Below are 21237 nucleotides of genomic sequence, written 5' to 3'. Positions count from 1 at the left end.
CTCGTGCACAAGTTTCCTGCCCGACGGGTTGCGGGACAGCATCAGGGCACTCCATCCAAGAACCACCAACACCTTGAGGCCTGATTTCAATGGATGCAGAGAAGAGCCAGCAGTACAGAAGTGAGCAGAGAAATCGCAATACAGAAATGATTCCTTGATTAACGTAATGGCCCAGGATGGTGTCAGTGAATTACATTACATAGCGTCTACAGAAGGATGCAGTCAGCTTGGCTAGCTTGCCAGTTTGCGCCCCCTCACCGCTGTCATATTGGACCAGTTGGAGAAAAACAATTAAGGGGACCTCCTGCCTGGTTCACATATTGCATCGAATGTATGGGAGATGCTGTACACTCAGACAGCCAGACAGAATATACCCTTGCACTGAAAAGTGTGGAAGGATGTCGCCTGGCAAGATGTTAGAATGAATCAATGAATCGCATGGATGGACATTAGAGAAAGATGTAACGAGGACAAATTGATTTCATATAAAAGATATCGTTTGTAGCATAGGTTCATATATGAAAATACTTAGCCTGAGGTTCACGTTACTCTTTGGCTACCTCATTTCTTCTAAGCCGTAAAGTAATCATGGATCTAAAAAAGAGGAATTAACTCACTAACCAATACCTGTAAATTCACTTTATTCAAAAAACCCAGGACATCCTGTCCACCCTCTCCACCCACACTCCTCCTCTTCCCTCTCCATCTGTGCTTGCTGACCCTCCTTTAGCCACCCTCCCAACATCCTTCTCGTCCTTTCCTCTTTTCTCCACTGACAAGTTCACCAGACAAGTCCGATCTATGAAAGCCTCTTCAAAACAGGTTCATCCCTGTTCCTCTAAAACCATCAAGGACCACATTGACACCCTCGCTCCGACCCTTGTTGATTTTTGCAACCACTCCTTTGCCTCTGGATCCTTCCCCTCCCCTCTGAAGCACCCCTTTGTGCACCCTCTTCTCAAGAAACCCACAGCTGATCCTTCTTGTCCAGCTAATTATCACCCAATTTCCATTACTCCCTTTCCTGGCAAACTCCTGGAAAAGTTGGCCCTCTCTCAGCTTAACCTTCATTCCAATTCTGTTGGCTGTCTCCATGACCACCAGTCTGGCTTCAAAGCTGCCAGAAGCACGGAAACTGCTCTCCTGAACATCTGTGAAGATCTACTCACCAACCTTGACTCTAACATTCCCTCTGTCCTCATCCTCCTCGAACTCTCTTCTGCCTTCGACACGGTCAACCATACCATCCTGCTAAACCGTCTCCATGAAAACTTGGGTATCACTGATCAGGCTCTGGCCTGGCTGACCGCTTTCCTCTCAGATCGACTCTCCCGGATCCAACTTGGGTCCTTCCTTTCATCGATCTTCCTCTCTACCTGTGGTGTTCCCCAGGGATCTAACCTCTCGCCCTGGCTTTTCAACCAATACCTGGCAACTCTCGCCCACTGCATTGCCATTTTCTGCTCAAATTTCCAGTGCTACGCTGACGACTCTCAACTCATTTTCAGGCTGCCCTCTGCCACCTCCTCTCCCTCTCTCATCTCTGATTGCCTAACTGCCATTCAAGATTGGTGTGCCGCCAACGATCTTTGTCTGAATGCCAGCAAGACGGAGATCCTCCTCATCGGCACACCTTCACCATCCTTTCCCCTCACTCTCTGGCCGGCCTCCCTTGGCCCTCCTCCTACCCCCACCTGCGAGGCTAAGAACCTCGTGGTCATCTTTGACTCCACCCTTTCCTTCTCCGCCCACATCTGAGGTCTCTAAAAAGTCAAATTCCTGACTGCAGTTCCTCAGAGTTACTCGCCTTTCCACTCCTTCCCCCAGAAGCTCACGGTATCCCAAGCTCTGGTTTAGCTTGGACTATTGTAACAGCCTGTTTCTAAATCTACCTGCTTCTACTCTCTGCCCTCTGCAACTAATCCAAAACAGAACTGCAAGACTTGTCCTTGGCCTCAAGCCCTGGGATCGTATCTCTCCAGCTCTGAAATCTCTCCACTGGCTCCCAGTGGATGCACGGATTAAATTCAAAACCCTCTGCTATGTCCACAAGGCTTTCTGGAGCTTGGGTCCAAAATACCTTCAGCTATCCCTCCGCAAATACCCCCCCTCTCGAGCTCTTCGCTCCTCTACCTCCAACTCACTCAGAGATCTACCCCTAGCTCGTTTCTTAGAAAAACGACTGACTCTGTCTTCGGCAGGGGCCTCCCTCTGGAACAGCCTCCCTGCCACTTTAAAACTTGAGGAGAACCATCTCCAGTTCCAGAAGTACCTCAAGACCTTCCTCTTTTCTTCTGCCTTCGCTCCCCATCTCCCCTGCTGATCTGTTCTATCTTGGCACTGTGCACCTGGCCACCCTCTGTCCTATCGGGCCCAGGTACCTGCTCACCCTGCCATCCTCCCGCACTGCCTCCGGGCCACCCCTTTCACTGGGGTCTGTATCTGTACCCATAGAGCGCCCCACTTTGTTTCCTGCACTGTCTGCTGCCTAATTGCTGGCTGCACTAAAACTGCTTGGTGCATTTATTATTTATTTATTGTTATTTATCTGTTTCTCCTCTGCTTCGCACTTTACACTTCTCCCCACTTCCATGCACTTTTCCCCTCCCCCTTTCCCATGCACTTGCACGTTCTCAATGTCACTGGGCCTAGTAAGATCGCTGTTTTGTTCTCCCCTGTTCCCCTCCCTTGCCTTTTCGCGCTCTGAAACACTTGTGTACGAGCATGATCGATATTTTATTTCTATCAATCAATCAATCAATACGCAGAAACGTAAGGTTGAAAGACAACGTATATTCTTCTATAGCAAGCTTCTAGATCACGTGGCAAGGACGGCCATAGTAGGACCCTGGCTGATGCTAAATTTAACCAAGCTTGCTCAGAAACAGGACAAAGCTGTACAATCAGAAAAACATTGCTCCGTGTACAGAGCAGGCAGAGTCAAGGTTGGCCCAGAGTAAAGAATACGTTTTACCTTTAAAAATAGCAAAGGGGGTGTAAAGATGAATGTTTGCTAAAGCTTGTCATAGAGGAAGGAAGAAAAAAACCTCTGTGAGACCAATCTGCAGGTCAATTAAAAGTGTATGAAGTTCATATGAGAGAGTGAGCAGGTCTCTAGAGGCCAGAAGGTGCAAGAGCACCCTGCATAATTGAATCAAATCGCAGTGAATAAAAGGTCGAAATGGACACATGTGCGGTCTCTTTCCATATGACTCTGGGTTTGACTTCATAGCTTAAGGCTCTAATGAATAGCCTAAGATAGTGTCGTGTGCACACGCCCTTGAATGTTGCAGGACAGTGAGCAGCAACAAGGTCAACTGCAAAAGGAAGAGAGATGGACCTATTATGCAAGTGGGTAGTAGTGCGACGGTGTTCTCTACACCTGGGTTTTCTTTTGCTCACATGCTGCTAACAAGCTGAAAGATCAAAGTTGGCATTCTCCACCAACTAATCATAGGGTTCTATGTATCAACATACTATACAATGTTGCACAGGCCAATGGGCTGTTGTTATTGTGCTATAATCGATATTTTGCCACATAGGATATCATAGGTGATGTACATTGAGGTTTAAACACTTAATTTCATCAATTTTGATTTCATAGTTAAATGGAGGTGTGGATTACAACTTGTTGTTTGGCAGATTGCCCTACTTTGGCATATTTCTTAAAGTACTACTCCACTAAGCTGATAATAGTCTGCCCGGTTACTTGGGACTGAGATCATTTTTGGTAATTCCACACGAGACGCTTCAAGGTCCTATTGGAAGAAGTCAGTTCAAGGGAGTCTTGTTTCCTGATTGGCAGAAATAAGAGGCATGTCAGAATTCCTACTCAGATGATCTATTTACTCAGTGTTGAGTGGGGGAGGCAGGCGAGAGGCGCATGTTCAATCTGTAGGCGACCCCACATGCACAGCACAACTCAAGACTGAGGACGACTCGCCCACTCGGCCTCATGAAAGTACTGTTAATGATACAGATCAGCCAACACAGTGGCTCCACACCTATTCCTTATTTCTTGAAAAGTCAAGATGACCATTAAACCTGAATTTATGTTTTCTATTTTACATTACCTCTATGAGGGGTGTAGTGTGTTCGTTTTTGTTTCATCCCATCCTAGACATTCATGGAACTCTGCTGGGGCAGTCCAGTGACCACAGTGGTCACTGTCTTGCATCTCAATGTGATGTATATATTTTTGTGAGGATTAATAAAGAGCGGTAAACAGGCACCTGCTTCAACAGGGGGCGTCTTCTTATTTCTTTCAATCCGATGGTCGTGTTACAGTTACACCAGGAGTACCAAAAACCGAAAGAATTGGCCCAATCAGAAAGTCCACACTTACCCAGATCCTTTTGGATGGCCTCCCCCGGTAACCCCTGCTCTTCTCTTCGATCTGGTTGGTCATTAGCTCGCTGCTTTTTCACAGAGTTTCACAGGGCTGCGAAAAACAGGCAACTTGCTAAATGCAACCCACAAGAGGAAAGTGAGTCACAGTGAGTCACAGTGAGTCACAGTAAGCTATACTTGTCCCTTAAAGCAAATGTGCTCACTGTTCCCCTTGTTTGGTTAGGTTTTCATTAATAACTCTTTCTTATTAACAGTGTCACTGTTTCCATATTCTCATCGTTTATTCTTTAGATTTCAATAGTCGGTTTTCAAGGACCACTTTAGGAACAGTTCATTAGCAATACAAGCTGGTTCATAGTCCTGCACTATGTAGGTTTCCTTTCTCTTCTCAAGTGTCCTCAAGGAAGGAGCCATGACAGGGATACCTCATGTTCTCGGCTTCAGACCACGGGGCCTGTCGCCTCCACTCAACTCTGTAGTAAATCTGCAGGGCACTGCGGTTTCTACTGTTTATGGAAATTCTGACTCTTATTCAGGCCCTCGAAAAGCACTCTTCTATGCAAGTGTGTGCTGGCTCCTCACCGCAGCGTGTCGTGAGTTATCGCTTGTAGACAGCAAGTGGAAATTTGCAGCCAACTGTTAAATTAAGCAGCATGACTTCATCCTAAAAAATCAGAATCTTTCCGCATACATGGATTCAGAAGACTGGATATCGGGTGTCGCGTATGAACCTCAAAACACCATGTTTTTCCACAAATTGTGCATCTGGTTCCTACGTTGCGATGTCTTGTCTACTTTCCTATTTTCAACATAGATCATAAACTTTACACTATTATAACAAAGTCTCACTATTGCAGACCGTCTAAATCATAAAAGTGTGTACTTGTGCCTCCATTTTGTCCTAACAAACGTACTAGTATGCAGGCAAAAGTCATGTTGATGTTTGAGCTAGCCATCTCCTAAGAGTGACAGCCCATCTTTTATCATTTGTAATCCCTCAAAGGCGCAGCAATGAAAAAAGTCCCCATCAGTTCATAGTCTGTTTTCTATGTTGTCTACTGGAGGTAATGCAACCATTGCAAGGAGATAAGGATTTAATATCAAGTGATCCACAGTGATTGCTTGCCTCTGTTGTTCCACCAACAATGACTGAACTCTGACCTGAAAATGGCATCCAAAGGAAGTGACCTTTTACCAATAAGAACCATTGGATGAAAGGCGCCGCTTCCTGGCAAAAGTTCTTACCTTTTAGTCGAATATCCACTAACTAGACATTTTTCCCAGAAATAATGTGTTTTGCAAATCCACAGAAAAAGGTTTCAATGCATACTTAGTTGAGTGTATGTTTATTCGGATTGAATAATGTTGCATGCGTAATCCAAAGGATATTTTATTTTATTCAAACAAGTTTCCAGTTATTTTAACGTTTTTTATTTTATGTTTTTTTTTTTAAGTATTACCCTGGCATGGTTTGTCATTACAGACCTCATTTTGAGCTTGTTGGTAACAGTAAAAAAAAAAGTAGGGGTAAGGTGAGTGTCCCCCAGAATCCTGCCCCAGATGCCCCTCAACTACCTTAAACGCTGTAAACAGTGTTTAAAAACAGCATTTTCTCCTGCGCCCTCGGCGCTCCAGTCCCCTTCCTCCTCCCCCTCCTTCCCCCTCCTTTCCTCGGCCTTCCCCGGCCCAATCCGGCCTCCCAACCCGCCCCCCGCCCCCTGATTGGTCCACGGGCCAAATGGAAACAACCACGAGGAGCCTGGCGTCCTCGCCGGCACCTTCACTGTGCAGGAGCTGGGCAAGGTGAGTGTCCCCCAGAATCCTGCCCCAGATGCCCCTCAACTACCTTAAACGCTGTAAACGGTGTTTAAAAACAGCATTTTCTCCTGCGCCCTCGGCGCTCCAGTCCCCTTCCTCCTCCCCCTCCTTCCCCCTCCTTTCCTCGGCCTTCCCCGGCCCAATCCGGCCTCCCAACCCGCCCCCCCGCCCCCTGATTGGTCCACGGGCCAAATGGAAACAACCACGAGGAGCCTGGCGTCCTCGCCGGCACCTTCACTGTGCAGGAGCTGGGCAAGGTGAGTGTCCCCCAGAATCCTGCCCCAGATACCCCTCAACTACCTTAAACGCTGTAAACAGTGTTTAAAAACAGCATTTTCTCCTGCGCCCTCGGCGCTCCAGTCCCCTTCCTCCTCCACCTCCTTCCCCCTCCTTTCCTCGGCCTTCCCCGGCCCAATCCCGCCTTCCAACCCGCCCCTCGCCCCCTGATTGGTCCACGGGCCACATATCACAAACCCTCCCAGGGCAGCCCTCTGCCCGGCAGCCCCCTGCGGCGAAGGGCCACCAAGGCCAAGAGCGGCTCCTACAATGGCGGCTCCAGAGAGTGTCTGCAGGTGTCAGCAGGGGAAGCCAATGAAGCCACCAGACACCGACAAAACTGTAAGTGCTGACATGGGTGGGAGTAGAGCAATTACTCCACTCCAGAAAGCTCCTGCCACTGTAATTTACCTTTCAATGGCCTGCAGTATAATGTTAACCAGTACCACACCCCGAGAGAACCACAAAGATTAGCCTGCAACAAATCTAACACTGCACTTAGATGGAATTCTCAACCTTAGCCCGCATCGCATCTAGGCAGAAATAATGACTGTTAGCATATGCCACACTTAGATGAATCTCAAGTTTAGTCTGCACCAAATCTAGACAGAAATGTAATTGTCAGCAAAAACCGCACCTAGATGGCATTTCAGAAATGTGATTGTTAGCATATGTGATTCCTAGCATGCACCACAATTAGAATTATGAACCCTAGCTTGCGCAGCATCTAGATAGAAATGTGACTCTAAGAAAAGCTGCTTTGAGAAGTGTGCCCAATAGCCCATGTGTATTTAGAAGTTGCGCCCAATAGCCTCTATGTATTTAGAAGTTGTGCCCAATAGCCCCTCCGAGGAAAGTTGCATTAAGAAGTGTACCCAATAGCCAATGTGTATTTAGAAGTTGTGCCAAATAGCCTCTCTGAGAAAAGCTGCATTTAGAAGTTATACCCAATAGCCTCTCTGAGAAAAGCTACATTTAGAAGTTGTGCCCAATAGCCTCTCTGAGAAAAGCTACATTTAGAAGTTGTGCCAAATAGCCTCTCTGAGAAATGTTGCATTTAGAAGTGTACCCAATAGCCTATGCATATTTAGAAGTTGCGCCCAATAGCCTCTATGTATTTAGAAGTTGTGCCCATGGCCTCTCTGAGAAAGTTGCATTTAGAAGTTGTGCCCAATAGCCTCTCTGAGAAAAGTTGCATTAAGAAGTGTACCCAATACCCTATGTGTACTTAGAAGTTGTGCCAATAGCCTCTCTGGGGAAAGTTGCATTAAGAAGTGTACCCAATAGCCTATGTGTATTTAGAAGTTGTGCCCATTAGCCTTTCTGAGAAAAGCTGCATTTAGAAGTTGTGCCCAATAGCCTCGCTGAGAAAAGTTGCATTTAGAAATGTACCAAACAGCCTATGTGTATTTAGAAGTGTAGCTGGTTCCAGTATGGTCTGGAATGCAGGGAACGTTTGGAAGAACATGTAAACCCACCATATCACACCCCACGCTTACTCTCTCCTCTACATCACCACTCAAATAGAACACAGAGATACTATGACACCATTCGGTATAACTGTTCTCATACCAATACTTCTCGCTCACTCCCCATCACTCTAAGTAAACACTGCTGGTTACACACCCCCCAGCCAGGCGTTCTCCTCATGCCTAACGCAGCCACATTCGGTCTGGATAAATCCTGCCAGAACGAACACATACCCCTGATATCAACCACCACACCTACCACTAAGAAGCAGCTATTTCACGAATAACACACCAGCTGCACACATACCCGGTGCACACACGCGCCGTTTGGCCCTCCCCACTCTCTCTACTGACTTGAACTTCGGTTCCCAAGGGCGTTCAACCTACCAGCGCCTTCAGACCATACCAATGGTATATAAGGCGCTATATAAGTGCAAAGTAACAATAACAATAACAATAGTTCCAAATACCTTCGCAAGATAGGGGAGTGCATATTCTTTTGACTGAAAGGGGTACTTGGTAAGTATGGCTTGTGGTAAATATGTGGTATATATGCCTTGTTTTCATCTTCCAGCACTTTTGGGTGCATTCTGAAAATAACCTTGTGATGCAAACTTACATCGGTTTGGTAGTAATGGAAAAAGCATGTGGTATGTGGCTGTTAATAATACTGCATAGTGAGAGCCAGCATGGCATTATTGGGGAACAATGCAGACGCTGTTCGTCGAATTCCTAACCACATTGGCAGCCATTTTGTTTTGAGAGAATTCATTAGACACATGGCCAGTCCCATAATTGCATGTGGTCTCCATTCCTTTAGTGGTTTCAGTTTTACCAGTAGGCACCGATTTCATGAAACAGAACCCCTGTGCTTCGGTGATGAAAAGCCTTCTTTTTTTTCCAGCCTATAGAAACACAGAAGAGAGCGCCCAATTTGGAGTCAAAAATAATACGACCTTCCTGGAGTGCAGTGCCAAGTCTCCCCAGGCATCCGTCAAGTGGCTGTTGCAGAAAGAGAAGGATCGCCGGAAGGAGGTAACGTGCCCCGGGAGGGTGGAGTGGATGCGTCCGAGCGTGAGGGCGTGCGGGCATGAGTGCCACGCCATAGGTTTCTCATTTCTTCTGCCTTAATCTCATGTTGTATATCATCCTGTGAGTCCTGCTTGAGAATAAACAACAGACACAGCTTAGATGGGATTCAAAGTGCAGTTTATGACAATTCCTGCCCCGTGAAGGTGCCACAGAGGACATTTTGGATATAATCTTTAAGGCCTTAAATACTTCCAGCTCTGCCGGCTGGGAAACCTTTGCTTGCTAGACCACCTCGCTGCGAGTGAAAGTGCATGCACAGAAGTGCCTCTGTCACTGGGAAAGAGCTGTGTTGTGAGGCAATTGCCATGGGAAATTTGTCACATTTTCAAGATGGAGAGTTGAGCTTTAATGCGCTCCTTGAAGTTTGTCTACCCTGGTTTACAGTTTGAATTCCTTTCGCTGCCTGGACTTAAATGTTAAGCAATAGCGTACTTACTTCTAGTAGGGCCCACCTCGTGCTCATGTAGGCTCGTCCAGGCTCCAGAGGTTCTTGTGATTCACCCCCCCACATTCTTGGAAGGCCAAGTAACAGGCAAACATTTGCATATTTCCAGACTCTTATACTGGTGAGGACGTATATGCATTCAAAGGATATATTTACAGACATTTGCTGGTCATTTGATGATGAGGGGCTTAACACCAGTTACAGCCCCTCTCCTGCTCTGCAATGGCATTATATTATGTGATATGACAAGGCTAAGAACACAGTTGGAGAAGTTGCTCAAGGCCTTGCAGTGAGCGCTGTCCTGCAATGTTGTGTAAGAGGAACATAACGTTGTGAAGAGGTATGCTGGGAAATGTGCTGTGCAATTGGTAGCTTTAAAATATTGTCGAGCTATTGTAAACCTGGCCAACGGATTGTAACTGCAAGGGGGCTAAACAGGTGAAAGGTGCAGGGGGAGAGGGGCACACAGCACTCAGGCTACTCAAAATGCAGATGTATGAGAGGAGGAGCAACCTTTTCATTCCACTGGACACCAGACAACACGAGGTAATTGATTGAATGAAACACATTGATTGACCGATCATTTATTTGTATAGCGCCTATACACAATCAAAGGGCTTTGTTGAAGTTGCTGTGATATCCATTGCTGTCTCTGTTTGGTAATTCTCACTAATCTCTCGACTCGTTTCACGCTTGTTGACAGCTTACAAGGAAAGGTGACATAACTATTACTTGTGATATTTCCGAAGATCTAAAGTGGATGGGGATTGGTTAAGGAATTTATGGATTCTTGAGCGGGTTAGTAAGCCAATTGGTCAAGCTTTATCTAGCAACTCTGTGTCTTTTTGTAGGTGGTCTTAGACAATGTTCCCCGATGTCGATTCGACGAACGTTAGTGTTGCAGCCATTTCTCACATGGGGAAACAAAGCTGGAGAGGGATTGGTCAATGGTGGCTCTCTCAGCCTTGGCACCCTGGATGGAAACAAAGGTCTCTGTCTTCCCCTCTATGGACCTTATTAATCGGCATTATCTTCCAGCTGCAGGTCACGTGTGCAGAGACAGCATTTTCCAATCATTCTGCTCAATATTTTCTGAGGATTTCAGCCCTTTTACTGCGAGTGTCATTACCTCACTTGGCCTCTAGGGAGGCGCCCAGGCTACCTTCTCCTTGATGTCTGGTCTGAGTTGGTGGGAATCTGACCTTCCAGCAACATTTGTTTCTTTGCCTCCTCTGAGAGGATTGTGTCTCATGCCTGAGATCAGCTTAACATCTGCACCTTTCGGGTGCGTAACCCAAACCTTTCTTTCCCTGATAGCAAGCGCACACATGTTTCCAAGGTTGTCTGAGCTGTTCAGGCTTGGCTTTTCTGCCAGCTCTGGGACAGGGTGCCCCTGCAGTCTCAAGGCTTCTCGATTTCTCAAATTCACCTGAATGCGGCTGCGCCATCCATCTTGGTTCAAATGGCCACTCATTTTTAGTTGCACTGTGCATTAGTCAAGCTTTCATGTGTATTCCTGTGTGACTTGTGTTTCAGCATAGAAAAAGAAGTATATGTTATCTAACCAGGTGGATAAATGCTTGTTCATGTTAAAGTGCAGTTTAACCTACTGTTTTTGTATCTTCATGACGGATATATGTGTGATTCATGTCTGATGCACCCATGTGCTTTGGAACAACTAAGAGCTGTAATCATGAAGAAGGCAAATTATATCAGGGCTGAAGCTAGTGTCTGCACGTTCATCACCGCTGTGACGTCGTCAGGGCAGAGTCTATAGGGTTGCCTCATGGAGGAGCGACTTTCACATCAGCGGTACGATGGTGGTTAGGGGGTAGATGCCAGGGACAATGTGCACCTTTCGTTAATGTAGCATCAAAATGGGGGGAGGTCCGACACAATGATGAAAACGCTCATTTGCCTCGCTGCACTGTGAAGAAGGGAGGACAGTAATGAATAATCTGGGCGATACTCATCACACACGATTACATTTGCATTTTACATCTACCAAAGGGGGGCGTGTACCAGATGGGAAGATTCTTCATCACAGAAAAGAAGTTGTCTCAATCAAGTGTCTCATATTCGAACCCACTCAAGAGTGAGCCAAAAGATGGGGTGCATGGCCAGCTACGGAACGATGTGGACGTGAGCCTTTGAGCTCCCGGGCCCGCTACATACATCCTGCTTAAATCACCTGCCATCCGTGTCGAACAACAATTATTAATCAGACCCTCGGCGAGGGGGACCGCTGCTGCAAATTTTCGGGAGGAAACCGTAGTGAAAAGTGCAACAGCGAGGCGACCGAAGGACAGAGATCTCCCCAAAGTGTCCAGAGGAGGCGTTTCCAAGATGGCGCCGATGTAAACCTGCCTACGCAGCAAAGATACGAGATTGTGAACGGACGCCGGCTAAAGGGGACGAGAGGTGCGGGGAGCAGGCCTGGGACATCCCCTGGTGCGGGCCAGATGCAGGTGGACAGTAACATACAGCGAAGCACGGAGTGGGGCTGCGCGGGGCTTGTCCGGGAGAGGAGGGCCTCCTCGCCTCCGTCCTGACATCCGTCCCGCTGAGAGGAGTGGCATGCTTCCCACTCATCCACCAGACGATCCGGGGGAGAGAAAGTGTCACGCCTGAAGAGGACGCATACGAGGACAGTCCCAGTTGAAGGGGCAAAGATCATGGACGAAACTCCCTCGAACGCCTTGCACGCGGCACACGGCTGCACCACCGCATGAGAGTAAGTGAGGAGCCTGAACAAGGAAGGGCTGGAGGCGCCTCAAACCAAGACTTATCCCTGTGCCAAGCCCTATCTGGCCCCCAGCACACAGCCGCCCAAATCGAAGGTGTTTATCGGACGCCAGACACATTGGCAGCACATGTTACGCAGAAACTCCTGTGTAAAGACCTCTGACATGGGAAAAGAAAAATCCAGAAAAACCAGTACTCAAAGCAAAATTGACCAATTCAGCACTGCCGCAGCAAATGCACCGGTGGAGCAAGACTGCTCCTCTTTCCTCCTCCATTGTTTCGCTGCAATCTCTCTGAAGGACATTATGGCGGCGATCGCCGATTCCCGTGCCTCCATGAAACAGAAAATCGATGGAATAAGCGTGGATGTCTCGCTACTACGTTACGACCTTCAAAACTTGACGTCCCGCACCAGTGAGGATGAGCAGCGCATATCTGGGAAAGAGGACGTACTGAGGAACCTGGAGCAGCAACTGCATAGAACCACGGCCCGCCTGAAGGTACTGGAAGCGAGAGTAGACGAAGGAGAGGGCAGATTGTTCCATCTCAATGTACGCATTCTAGGCTTGCCTGAGAAGGCCGAAGGTGACTGCATCGAACTGTTCCTGGAGCAATGGCTCATTGATCTGTTCAATAAAAAGAGTTTCTCCAAATTCTTCTCAATAGAACGAGCTCACCAAGTGCCCACTGGACGTCCCCCGCCTGGGTCCCCACCGCCCACGGTGGTGGCAAGGTTCCTAAATTACAGGGACCGGGACGCATTGCTGCAAATGGCATGCACGTGGGGCTCGATAACCCACAATGGCTCCAGAATTGCTTTATTTCCGGACTATACAAGAGAAGTGCAAAAGGCGAGGCAATCATTTGAGCAAATCAAAAAACAGCTGCGCTCTCTGAATGTCAAAGATGGCCTAATCTTTCCAGCCCAACTGAAAATTTTCCATAAAGGGACGACGGTCCACTTCACTGACCCTAAAGGCATGGAGGTGGGAAGAACTACACATAGATGGCGACTGGAGACCGAATCGAAGAAACAGGCCCGCGCACCCTGGCAATCCTCCGGCCAGAGACCCCCCTGGACCATCCACCGAACCGTGATGACATTATGCCACCACTTGAGGGGGAGGGCTGAGAGGGGACACAAGGCAGCAGCGATCACCCAAGTGGCGGTTCCCACGACGGGGGATGGGCATCCAATGGAAACAACGCAGCAAGGTATTTGACACGGATGAGGAAACATATAGCGGCCGTTTAGGGGTGTGTGTGCGTCCAAGTTACTTGGGAACAGTTGTAGAAGTTGTAGGGGTTGTTAATTGTTGTCTGAGCAAACCGTTGGCGAGCTCGGACTGATATTCGGGCGACAGATACTTCATGTTGGGGCGGAGTATGGGGAGGGGGTAGGGGAGTTTGAAGCTGCATCAGAAGTTGTTTGTTTATTTCTTTGTTTTAAAATGGCCCGTGGCTCCACTCAGGCACAGAAGTTACAGCACACTTTCTGTGGTGGGAGCCAGATCCCGACCTAGACAAGGTTCACTACCACAGGACACACACAGCACAACCCGTCACACCCAATGCCTATCTGATATTCCTGTTGTTGGATTCCATCATAACACCAAGTCCATTAAGATTATGACCTGGAATGTGAACGGGCTGGGCAGTAGCATTAAGAGGCGCCTTGTTTTACAACTAAATCGGCATGCGCCAGACACAGCTTTCCTAATGGAAACCCACTTAGCGGGCACGAACTGCAACCTCTTAAAGCGAACAAACTACTGCATAGCATTGCACTCAGGCTTTTCCATGGGGGCCCGAGGAGTTCTGATCCTAATACACAAGCGATTGCCCTTCAAACTCTTAACCGTTGCACAGGACACGGGAGGCAGATATGTACATATAACCGGGACTCTCTGGGAGCACACCATATCCATGCTAGCCATTTACGCACCACCAACCTTATTTACCTCCCTATTGACGACTTAACACCTGTAATTACTGCAGATGCCTCGAATTTGGTGATGGTGGGGGGAGACTTCAATGAGGTAATGAACCTAGCGCTAGATCGCACACACGTCCGCACGAGAAACCCCTCCATGCGTACCAAATTAGCCACATTTACGGACGCCATGGGACTGAAAGATGTGTGGAGGCACCTACACCCTGGCACGAGGGAATACTTGTTCCTATCTGGGGCACATGCCTCATTATCAAAGCTTGACTATTTCTTTCTGCCAACATCCGAAATACACCTAAGTGCAGCGCAGTTCCTACCCAGAGGCATATCAGACCACTCCCCACTCATGATAGAAATTAACACCGATAGACCGACCCCCCCCCCACCTACCTGGCGGCTGAACGGTTACTACCTGGGTTTCCCAGAGCTGTTGGAGCAGGTACAAAAAACTACAGAATCGTACTTTGAAGTGAATGAACACTCTGTAGGCAGCCCAATAACCGTATGGGAAGCATATAAGCCGGTATTAAGGGGGGAACTTATCTCCTGGATCGCGGCCCATAAGAAAAGACAGGCTGAATCAATCCAGGAAGCGGAATTGTGAGTGCAGAGGCAGCTCATATATCCCAAGGCCAACCAGAATCTCTCCGGGCATTGCAACTAGCACAAAATCAACTACAGAACGTCGCCCTAGATAACGCCAAACAGGCACACACAGCATGCGTGCCAGAGTGTACGAAACTGGGGATAAAGCGGGCAAAATGCTGGCATGGATGGAGAAGCGAGATGAAGGGCTCAGACATGTCAGAGCGATTAGGACACAAGGGGACACACTGTTTACAGTGGACCGGGACATCGCGGAGGGGTTCGCCTCCTATTATAGGGAGCTCTACAAAGCACCGACCTCCCCCATTGATACCACAATCCTAACAGGAGTTACCCTTCTCTCTCTAACACCCGAGCAAACTTCCCTCCTAGACACTAACATCACAGAGGACGAGCTGTCCGCAGCCATGGCGGACCTCCAACCCAGGAAAACCCCGGGACCCAACGGCTTCCCGGTAGAGGCGTGGAAAAAAATAGGCACAAACATAATTACACCACATTTACTGAAAATGTATGAAACTTCCCACAGTGAGGGATTCCTCCCACGAGACCTGAGACAAGCCACTATAGTGGTAATACCCAAAGCAGACAAACCCCCGGATAGATGCAGTTCATATAGACCGATTTCCCTAGGATTTTGTTTTCGGTGTTGATGAGAGAAAACACTAGCTAACCGACTCCAGCCAATTATATCCTCCTTGATTCACCTGGATCAATGTGGATTCATGCCACAAAGATCCACGCGCATGAACATGCATCGTTTACATACGGCGATGGAAAATGCGCCCACCATTCAGGGCCCATTAGCCCTGTTGGCGGTAGATTTCGAAAATGCATAACCTCCCAGATCGCTTCCCAGTTCACCGAATCGAATGCCAAGAATGGGATTCAGGCCCCAATTCATGAGCTGGATCAAACTACTGTATAAAGCACTAATAGCAGTTAACCATTTACCTTTGTATGTATCAAACCCCTTTGAAATAGGAAAAGGAACCAGACAAGGATGCCCACTGTCAGCCATGACATTCGGGATAGCAATCGAGCCACTCGCGATAATACTGAGAAGTAATGAGACATGGAAGGGCTTCCGCTGGTCAGAAAGCTGAGAAGACAAAGACTCCTTATATGCAGATGACTTGCTTGTATACCTTCACGATCCAGTAAGATCCTGTCCCATAGTGACCGGATTGCTACCAAAATACGGCGCCTTCAGCAGCCTGCAGGTTAACTGGGCTAAATCCATCCTGTTCCCGCTGGGGCAGGTAGAACAAGCGATATCCCCACAATGCCCCTATCAGGTTGAAATGGAGCAGTTCAAGTACTTTGGTATACTCGTCACAAATAATCTTAATGATTATGTCCCCAGAAACTTACACCCAGTGATGACAAGACTCGCGGAAGACTCCCAACACTGGGCATCCCTCCCCCTGACGCTACTAGGCAGAGCAGCGCTCTTTAAAATGATGTCCCTGCCCCGACTCCTATACAGATTACAAAATGCCCCACTTCACGCCCCCCCAAACGTATTCGGGAAAATAGATCAATCAATCCGGAAGTTGCTGTGGAATGATGGCCCCCCACCCCCGCATAGCACTTGCCACGCTCCAAAGATCCATTTGGGAGGGCGGAATAGGGCTTCCCCGAATACAGACACACTATTGGGCCAGCCAATTGACAATTGTGAATGACCAATTGCACGGGGACAAATCCGCGCCGCATAACCGTTCATTAGAAGCTGGCACTCCTGAAATCCCTGTCATGCAATATCTTTATAGGAAAAGGGCCTGACCAAACACCTCCAATATGCGGACACATATAACCCAAATCTGGACGGACACACACAAATTTGTGGGATGGGGCAATAAGCTGTCACTAGCCCAACCACTGTGGAATAACAGAAATCTCCCGGGTGTATATAATCTCCCCAAATGGCCGCTCTGGTCCCAACATGGAAAATTATTGGGTGATGTCGTGAGAGAGGGCACCGTAATTCCATTCACGGAGCTGGCGCTCAGCTTCGCACTTCCCCAAACCGAACAATACCATTACACACAGTTGCAACATGCACTACAGGGCAATCTCCCTGACATGACCGCATTGCCGGAATTCACCCCAATAGAAAGGAACCTTTTCCCGGAGCGAATCACTCAAAAAGTGACGTCGGTCCTATATAGTGCCATAAACTCCTTTGGCACGACAGAATTGCGAGCACTACAGACCAAATGGGAGACTGATGTGGGTGCAATACTACCGGAAGAATGGGTCATGGCTCTGATGTTTCCTAGGTAGATAGCCATATCGTCAAGGCTCAGGCTGATTCAGTTAAAGATACTACATAGAGTATACTATCCTAGAGTGGCTCTCTACAAATGGGGAAGGATAAATGATCCAACCTGCCTGCGATGCAAAACAGAGGAAGGCATTTTCTTTCACATACTGTGGACATGCACACACATTCAGCAGTTCTGGGGCGCATGTTGTAACACATTTTCTAGAGTCCTAGGCAAAGAGATTCCCAGAGATCCTAAGCTGCTACTGCTGGGAATAGACGATGAAGTTGACCTGACAAGATATGAAAAACTGTTTGTGTTCACCACTACCGGACTTATCAAAAGAAACATTGCTCAAAAATGGGGGTCGGAGACGACTCTGAGTTATGGACAATGGACGACAGACGTAGACATCTGTGTTGCAATGGAGCACAGGGTATACACGGCCAGAGGATGTCCGGCCAAGGCACATAAAGTATGGCAAAAGTGGGAAGACGCCCATTGAAAGGTGACTTTGTATAAGCGGACAAGAAGAGAAAATGTGGCGCCTCGACATCCAGGGTACCAACAAAGCGGGGGAATCGAATGTGGCTCCTGCAAAGGGGCAGTGAACTCAGATTTAAAATGTTGTCTGAAATAATGGTGGGAAACAATCAATGACCTGTATCGACAGTGTGCTTATGTTGTTTGTTTTTTTTTTTTTTTGATAATGCATTTTATTGATTTTGAGACAGAGTGAGCCAAAACACACAATGCTAATGTCTTTCTTAGAACTGCTGCATCGGCACTCCCTTAGTAACCTGGTGCCTGAAAGTGATTGAGAGAGAGCGCACTGATTGCAGTCAGTGAACAAGTGTTTCAGTGCAACACCAGACCCTATCATTGGAGTGTTCCACTTTACAACATATGAACTGAAAAGGAGACTGATTTCGATATTACATTAAACAGAGGCTGCAACCACGCCTAAAACAAATGCTTTAATGTCGAAATACAGATTTCACTGGCGGTGCAAGGGAAGTAAGCAGTATTATGGAAATTATACTAAGGAAGCTCAAATATGCTTCTGTCTCTCAATTAGTGGTATTCACAAGATGGTGAAATTCACCTGCATGGAGCCCATTCAAACTTCTCTTCAAATACAACCACAACCTCCTGATCAGTTTTGGGACCTCAATTCCTTGGGTTGTGGCTGCAATCAAGGCCGACTCCAGGGACTTGCATGGACAAGTCTCATTTAAAAGAAAATCAAATACAGTATTCATCAAGGTGCGGTGAAAAGCATGGCAAACTGCAAAAGATGTACTGGTGGTTCCTGCCCGAACATAAAACAAAGTTCCATTGCAAACAATATTAGAAATACGGCGCTGTGGTGGTATACAGGAATTGGTGCTTTCTGGTTTTATACAGCTGAAACATATATACTAGAGCTTGGTGAATTCCTTTTGATTTGGCAAACACACTCTTTTTACATGTGCAAAGTTCCCACTTTCCTGTGAAATCTTCTGCATTTCTTCACATACTGATCAGGCAAAGCGTTATTCACATGTGTGTCTTTAAAGCCGGAACTCTGGCCTGTTTGCACTTTCGCATCAACCAACCAGCATTAATTCTATAACATGTAGACATTTTACATTTATAACGACACGTCAGAAACCGTAATTATTGAAATAGCCTTAAGCAGGATTGCAGTTTGATTGGAATGTGTGTGCAACAAAGTACACAGTGCATTTTACAGGGCCACTTCTTGCACCAAATGATGCCCCTGTTTGATTGTGCACCTTGTTTGCGACCATGATGAAAGGCACATCTCTCACTCTTTGTAGTGAAAGTCAGACTATTCCCCATAGCACATTTTCAAAAAGACTTTTCTGTTCAAAGTTCTCAAAAGCTGGAATAAGAGTAGGGGGGATGCGCTATACTATTCAAACAGTTCATTGCCTGTCCTCAACCCGCTCTCTACCCAAACTCCCAACTCTGCACTGCTGCATGGACTGAGGTGTGATACTCAGGTTTCAGACATATCCTTCCCTCTGTAAGTCCAGTTCCAGGCTCTTCCGGGTTCGGCTCAAAGTGAACCACTCCTGTGTTAGTGTCAGGAGCTCCGCTACTCCACCGCTTCACTGCCTGCCCTCAGCCCGCTCTCTACCCAAACTCCCAACTCTGCACTGCTGCATGGACTGAGGTGTGATACTCAGATTTCAGACCTATCCTTCCCTCTGTAAGTCCAGTTCCAGACTCTTCCGGGTTCGGCTCAAAGTGAACCACTCCTGTGTTAGTGTCAGGTGCTCCGCTACTCCACCGCTTCACTGCCTGCCCTCAGCATGCTACAACGGTGGAGTGATCCTCTTTCAGCATAACCCGGAAGAGCCTGGAACTGGACTTACAGAGGGATGGACATGTCTGAAATCTGAGCACTGCACCGCCGTCTGTGCATCAGTGCAGATGAGGATGTTCAGCCGGAGAAAGCAAGCTGATTCCAGTCGGTGAACCAGTGACTTAATGGAGTATCAGACGCTGAAATTGGAGTGGTTTATTTATTTCTGTTCTGGGTTGCTCGGGGCTCTGTTTTAAAGTGCTTACTTCTTTCTCTTTAATGACCACAGTCTGCAGGGCAGTGCAGACATTGCAGTAAGACCTGACAGTGTCAGGTACTCCACCGCTCTACTGCCTGCCTTCAGCTCACCCTGTCTAACCCCACTGCCATATCTGCACTGCAGTGTTGGCTAAAATGGGAAGATGCAGACTTGCAAGGTTTCATTCCTTTTTTCATTCCTATTCTGGGCTGTTCTGGGCTCTGTTTGGAGTGTTTCACTTTAGTCTCATTTTCAGATGCTCCACCACTGGCATAGCCTGGGCGCTGTGTAGAATCCTGCGGATCCCCACTGGAACTCTGCCCTCTACTAGCCACCTGAGTGGAGACTTTAGGCAGACGCTTCCTGATCCTAACCTTGGGGGGCGGGGGGGTGTACTGGGGGGTGTACTGCGGGGGGATCACCTGGGAGGAGACGGGGCCCAGGGTAGAGAGCAGATTCTGTGGGATGATACACTGTAAGAGTATCCTTCTCAGAGAAAGAAATACTACCTTTCCAGAAGAGGTTATGGCCTGCCGTCGTTCTAATACTTTTAGGTTTTACTACCTTGGTTTTAACTGTAGGCTGAAGAGTGAAATTTCTAAATCTGTTAATCATTTGATATACATCTTTTTCATCCAGAAACTTAAAGGTCCTCCTCAATCCCACGGGCACGCTACTAGGAGTGATGAATGTGTTGTTTTTAGAAGAGGGATTGTGGGCTTTATACTTTCTCTGATCTCTTTTCTATACCACCTGTCTCTATGTTTTTCAATGTCCTTTCTACTTTTAACAATGATTAAACTTTTTAATGTCCTTACAATGGACTACATGTCCCAGAATCCTTCAAGGAGTGTGGTGAAAAAAGAGAGCTGCAGAAGCATGCAGAGTTAAAGGACAAGCCAACAGGTCTAACAGCCTTTTCCGGGGTCAGGCAATTAACAGTAAGAGCCTGCACCTGAAGCCAATTGCCCCACCTGAGAGACATACAGGGCTGCATCAGGAAGGAGTAGAAGAAAGAAGCTGGAGCAGTAGCTGGAAGGTCAGCCACAGTAGCAGAAGAAGCAGACCACAAGACTGCCAGTTCACTAGGAAGTGTGACTACAGAAGGGGTGCCAGGACAAGACAAGAGCAGAGTCCACCTGCAGACTCTGAGTTGGCCCTGTGCTCACAAACCCTGTTTGGCTGTGGCTGCATTGGAAAAGACTGTGAGAAGTTGATGGTCTTTCCAGCTGTGCCTAATTGCTGTGAATGCACAGCTGAAGTTGTGTACCTACCAGAGGCCCGTGCGCAGAAACAAGCTGAGGGAGGCCAGAGAAAAGGAGTCTCTGCATGGTCGAAGCCAGATCTGAGAGACCCGTTCTACAGAGGGCTGTGGGTCCCAGGAGTGCCTGCAGCAGTAGAAGTCAAAGAAAAGTCGGCAAGTTGAAGCAGTCCTCAAACGCTGTGAGTTTTGGAGTACGGAGCTTCACTCACCGGTTCCAATCACAAGAAAGAAAAGCCTTGCCGATAACTGTAACCAGCTAATTTAACACCCGCGTTGAAGTGGGAGCAGGTAAAGTTATTTGTAGAAGTGGGAAGTCTCCACGATGAAGGAAATTATATCACACACTTGTTCCACACAAGTTTAAGTGCTCACATAGAA

General features: G+C 47.5%; 1 protein-coding gene across 2 annotated transcripts in view; it reads left to right on the top strand.

Annotated features, from left to right (window-relative positions):
• The window catches only part of SEMA3C (semaphorin 3C), a 275215-nt gene that overhangs the window by 206527 nt on the left and 47451 nt on the right, over positions 1 to 21237 (top strand). For both annotated transcript variants that reach the window (XM_069627800.1, XM_069627799.1), the window contains exon 17: positions 8818 to 8948. In XM_069627800.1, the coding sequence (XP_069483901.1) occupies positions 8818 to 8948 (131 nt within the window). The remainder of the gene's footprint in view (positions 1 to 8817; positions 8949 to 21237) is intronic.

This window comes from Ambystoma mexicanum, chromosome 12 (genome assembly GCF_040938575.1).
Source record: "Ambystoma mexicanum isolate Mex_15411 chromosome 12, UKY_AmexF1_1, whole genome shotgun sequence".
Taxonomy (NCBI): Eukaryota; Metazoa; Chordata; class Amphibia; order Caudata; family Ambystomatidae; genus Ambystoma; species Ambystoma mexicanum.
Note: the sequence above shows the minus strand (reverse complement) of the source record. Positions and strands in the feature narration are given on the sequence as shown.